Below are 6,020 nucleotides of genomic sequence, written 5' to 3' on the forward strand. Positions count from 1 at the left end.
GGTCGCAAACCAAAAAAGGACTTTGCGAAATTTTTAAATAAACAATGTAAAAAATGGACGTATAATGCTACTGTTATCCAACACAAGTTGTCTATAGCCTGTGGTTTACACTGTATTTATTTCCTTACACACAGGTGTCGTGGCTTAACCATGCCCCAGATTGTTAATGTTCTGTTATGTCAACAGTTACAATAACATCATTCATCCACAAATCGGGAGAATAACACACATTAACAATCTGGGGCATGGTTAAGCCACGACACCTGTGTGTAAGGAAATAAATACAGTGTAAACCACAGGCTATAGACAACTTGTGTTGGATAACAGTAGCATTATACGTCCATTTTTTACATTGTTTATTTAAAAATTTCGCAAAGTCCTTTTTTGGTTTGCGACCATAGCTGTCAAAGTATTCGCCACATTGTTCCTGTAGAAATAAGGCAACCCAGTGTTGCCCAGGTAGATGTGAGGGATCTGTATTGACTACAAGGAGACACGGTTTTGGTACCATCCGTGTAGGTAGTTCATCACGTGCACACACTCCCAATGGAAATTTCCGTGTGTAGACATCCATCTGTAAAATCTGTTCAATCTGTTCAGTGTTCATAATCCAGAAGTACCGAGCGATCCCTGGTGATCGAAAGGATGTTTTCAAACTCTGCGAACAACACCACTGTAACGTTCTCGGGTAGGTGAGCAGAAAATTTCAGTTCGATACGTACACTTCCTCGTCTATGAGTATTGACGTGTTCGCCTACAGCATTATGGTCAGGAGAAAGGTCAAATCCATACAACACATTACCTTCTAGGTATTCTTTATAGGAAATATCATTACCCACATCACGTGTCCACTTGTTCAGTGATGTGAAAAGAGAGAGGTATGATCTGGTGTAATGACCCTCTTTATAATTAGGTGTCAGAGGTTGACTTGGATGCTGAATACCATCAGCTGACACTACCAGATAACATAAATTGAAGTGGGCAAAATTGAATGGATTGCGACTGTACGAACCATTGAATGCTTCACTTGCAACTAGACCTATAACTAATCGAGAAGGAATGTCGCCCAGATAGATGTTGTCTCTTGTAGAATCACTCATACCTTTAGGAATCGAGTAATAGCTGACTTGCACCCTGTTTATGGGGTAGTGAATAGGATTTTTTTCAAGCACAGTCAAGTGGGCTAACAGAACTTTAGGATTTAATCTCACTTTGTGCACGAAGAGGGTTGCTTCCTGAATATGAACTCTGCATTTCATGTCTGTGGTGACGGCCAATAAACAGAATTCTGGGTTACTTCGCACTAGACGAATACGTAGTGACACATTATTAACGATATATCTTGCCTGGTGACACAAATCCAGATGTAGGCGCCCTAGAAGTTCCACACTCCTTGATTTTGCAATTGAATCCTGTCGTTTACACATCCCACATTCTGTCTTGGTGAACATTTCACTGACATCCGCAACGTCATCTTTCACGTACAGTTCTGTTGTTAATTGGGTACATTTGGCACCGCGATCGTAATTCAGAAGTTTTTCTAAATATGCCCTGTAGGGATAAGTATCTGCTGATGCATTGATTAATTTATCTTGTAAAAACAGATCGACCTGACTGAAAAGGGAATGAAAAAAATTGTTCACCACACTCACAGATGTGGCATCTATCTCTTTCCCGTCACTATGTGTAACACGAACTTTCAGACGTAAAAATGTTTTTCCAAAATCTAAATATTCTTCTGAAGTACCGGGAATAAAACATTCGATGGGGCCTCCACTATCCACACTGCCTAGTGGTTGAAAAGTCACATAAGATGAACGTTCGATAGATAGGTTAATAGCCGGTTTTTGAAATAGATCTAGTTCTGACATCATAAGCTCCATGTTTAAAAAATATCTCTGCGCTTCCTCTTCTTCCCTCTTCCTTTCTGGTTCAGAACCTTGTTTGAAATGGACTGACCGACTTCCGATGCTCTGTTTATAAATGATCGTTTGAGGGGCACCCCCTCCAAAACATCACCAATCACATTTTGACCTGCTCTTAAAACATGCTTACCCACAAAACGGGCAGCGGGTTTCAAAAGTGGTGTTAGAAAAGAGAATGCTGAACGAAAAATGCTACCAAGTCCGTACCCACGCTGCAAAGGTTGTCCGGCAAATGCATTACCACCTCCCGCTTGTACCGTGTAGTAATCTATGTATTCACTCATCTTTGCGAAAATGCAGCTTCACTAAAGTCTTCCCACTTCTGAACTCTAGAAACTGTCCGCTGTCTGTACAAATACTGATGGACACGGTGTGAAACCTGTGTCTCAAAAGGGGGTAATAGTCTGGGTTTTCGTATGTAAATGTGTTCTGTTCAATACAGGGAACAACACGTAACAGTGGAGCACACGTATCACCTACAATCTGGTCCTGAATCAGGTTGGAATAAACAAAATACGCTGAGACACCCCGTTTTATATCTGCAGGGTACTTCCCACTGACAGCTCCACTCAATTTAGTACCAATCTGGTGAAACCCAAGCATAAGACCTAAACCTGGGGAATCTTGTGGAAACACTAATGAAAAGTTTTCTGTTATGTGTAAAGTCAGGGTATCGTCTGAATTAACATTCCCACTTAAACTCGGGCAGACGCTCAACATTGCATCAAGAATACTAGAGATTGATTTATAGTTTCCATGTGGAAGCACACACATCTGGTAACTGCCACCAGTAACAAGAGTAAAAACAACATCTCTTGCACTTGGGGCAAAAGAAATTTGACCTTTGATAGGTAATACACTCTCACCTACAGATGTATCTGTAAATACACGGCAGCCTTTCCCCCGTACACCTGCTTTTTGAAGTCCAAATAATTTTACTAGTTTCTCGGGCAATTGTATTTTACCTTTTCCATGCACATTCACTGAAAATTGATATTTTGCAACAGTCTTTGTGTGTACTGTAAATGAAATAAGGGGATGAACACTGTTCAACTCATCTAAAAGTTGTTGATAGTCTTTATACTTTAAAGAAAGCACATGTAAAATTTGTTCAGAGTCATAATCGTCGCGAAGTACATGAAATTCATCGTATCCTTTTGTGATATTGTTCCACACTCCTGGTAGATGGATTTCAGAAAGTGCCACCACCCACTTCCCACTCAGATTAATTTCCCGGGGTAATTGAACTTTGAAACGTGATTGGGTGTTATCGGGATACATGTCCATACTTGCATTACTTGGTAGGGTTAGGTAAAACATCTTTGCTTCGTACCCAAGAATTGTAGGATGCAGGGTATCCAAGCCACTTCACAAGTAACTGTCTCTGGCCACGCACTGTACGCTTCCCAAGTACTTTTTCAATCAGATACACGTTTTCTGGTACCTCGTTATCAAAACTGACTCTCTGTAGCTGATGTTCATAAAATGTCCCTTCTATCACCTCACCATCTCTCCCTTTAACCTTATATACTACAGGGTGCCTTTTGATTACTTGAGCTATGAAAAACACCTCCTCAGACCAATTCCCTCTGAACGCTTTTCGAAAATTATGGCTATCATCACTAAGAACAACATGGTCACCGATTTTAAACTTGGGTTCCGAAACTTTTGGGTGGGGTCTATATAATTTAGCATAAACTGTTTCTTCATTATGCATGGTGACACCTGCAGGGGCCATACCAATAGATCTGTGTACAGTTTCATTATACGTTTTCACTAATTTTTGCAGCACGTGAATATATTTATCATTTTTTGAATATGTAACCCATTTATAAATTTTTTCTTTTAATGTTCGAATAAATCTTTCTGCCATAGAAGCTTTCTTTTCACTTCTAGTGGTGTAAAAGTGGATATTTTTAGATTTGAATAATGCACGCACTTGTTTATTAGTAAATTCCTTTCCTTGGTCACTATTAATATTAAATGGTACTTCTTCTTTAAAAATAGATTTGAAAGCTTTAACTACTTCTTGTGAATGTTTAGATTTTAATGGTCTTACCCAACCATATCGTGAAAAGCAATCAATACACACGAGAAGAAAATGAACACCATTATTTGCTTTAGCAAGATTTGACATGCTGGCTAAATCACATTGAAATGTATGGTGAAGACCAGGAACTTTCATCTGGTTACGAGGAAAATTTCTTCGTTGCTGTCTGTGTCTCACATATGTGGGCTGTCCTGATAACCATTCTTTCACAGTATGTTTGGGTAATTTTGTATGTTTTTGTAAAGCATTAACACTAGCAAAGCTCCCCACCACAGTAGGATTATAATAATCTTCTAACATGTTCTCTTTATTGCAGGTAAAACAACACTAACCCTGGAACAGAAGATACTTACCTTTATAGTACTTTTCATACTTTTTGTAATGGGAGAATTGTGGACTGTCCTTGAAAAGAGAGCTGTGTCAAGATTTTATCAGAATAATGATTCCTTTGTAAATAATTTTGTTAACAGTGTTCAATAAAAGACTTCGTTCATTATAATTTTGTGTCTTCCTTAAAAGTTATATTTAAAAACACTTTCAACTGACAAAATACCATTGATTTCTTCATGAATACTTTAATTATGTTCATATAATACCATTGATTTGCTCATGAATACTTTAATTTATTGTCTGTTGTTTAAAATAGTCTTCTCATTTAAAATTCTTTTAAAAATATACCATCCAGCAGCAAAATAAAAAAAAAACACTTTCAAATTCATGGGGGAACAAAACCCTCTCTTTGAATTCCAAGAATTACTACAAAGGATTATGACATCATAAGACACTATGCATGCTTTAACATTGTGCGACAGTACCGCCACCTAGCGGCGGGGGTGAGAAGAGGGAGGGTGGAACACAGCGACAATACCGCCACCTAGCGGCGGGGGTGAGGAGAGGGAGGGTGGAAAACTGCCCATGGTCAGCTAGGTTAAAAGGGTTTCTATGGCAGCGCCACCTGGCGGCGTATGTAGGGAGCGGGAGGGTGGAAGACCACCCGCTGACAAAATCGGTTCAAAATGTTTCGGGGGTAGGGGAGGGGGAAGGTCGCCAGACCATCCGCTGGAAATTGTTCAAAGTGTTTCGATGGCAGCGCCACCTGGTGGGGGAGGGGGAAGACCCCTGCTGGCAAAATTGGTTCAAAGTGTTTCGGGGGTAGGGGAGGGAGGGGGGAAGCAGACCGCGAGCTCGGAGAGGGGAGGGTTGGCGGGGTGGGGGAAGGGAGGATTGACAGACCACCCGCTGTGCAATTCTGTTCAAAGTGTTTTGGGGTGGGGGAGGGAGGGGGAAGTCGCCAGACCACCCGCTGTGCAATTCTGTTCAAAGTGCCTCCCCTCCTACTACTGTCATCTTGGAAAACGCCATGGCCATTCGGGAAAAAGTGTAACATAGCGGAGTGTACACAGTCAGGAAGCAGTTGACAATAGCAGAGAACAGTGATACGTTGTTCTACATGTGCCAGGGGTCCAAGTTACTGCCAGTGAAACATTCCCCACACCATACAACCGCCCCCACCGGCCTGCACTTTTGACACCATGCAGGATGGATGAAGAGCCTCATGTTGTTGACGCCAAATCCGTACACGTCCATTCACGGTGTGGAGTTGTGGAAGGGTTGACCGGAACGTAGCTCTGGAGACTAAACATGGGTTCCACCACTTCAAGCCTCCAATAAGCAAAGAGATGGTATTGCACCGGTTGATGAGAGTCATATACCACCTAGTAAAATTTGGTACCGCCATGCAGCAACATTCACCAAGAAGATGACCGCTGCTTCTCTGTACACGTCCATGCCTAGAGGAAGCGGGTTGCAACCATGAATGTAGGTTCTATGGCAAGGCAAATGAAATGTGCATGTGCTGACACCCAACGAGTGCCGAAGCGAATATAAAGAATCGAGAAAATTCTGCAACACTGAGGGCAAGATGAAAAAAAAATTGGCATGTCAGTCACAGTTCAGCAACTAGCAAGTTGCCCATAGAGAGGTCTTCAATATTTCATTCAGTTCAATAGATAAATAACTGTTGTGTGTACTTACATGATATTGAA

At 41.1% G+C, this 6,020-nt stretch overlaps 1 protein-coding gene across 1 annotated transcript; it reads right to left on the reverse strand.

Moving 5' to 3' along the window:
- Positions 1-596: 596 nt before the first annotated feature.
- LOC150084101 (uncharacterized protein F54H12.2-like) lies at positions 597-1,883 on the reverse strand. The gene has a single exon (XM_090376113.1). It carries the CDS (start codon positions 1,881-1,883, stop codon positions 597-599), a length of 1,287 nt encoding a protein of 428 aa, XP_090232239.1.
- Positions 1,884-6,020: the final 4,137 nt, after the last annotated feature.

The sequence above is a fragment of the Mastigoproctus giganteus genome, chromosome 6 (assembly GCF_048544385.1).
Source record: "Mastigoproctus giganteus isolate SK-2022 chromosome 6, ASM4854438v1, whole genome shotgun sequence".
Classification (NCBI taxonomy): Eukaryota; Metazoa; Arthropoda; class Arachnida; order Uropygi; family Thelyphonidae; genus Mastigoproctus; species Mastigoproctus giganteus.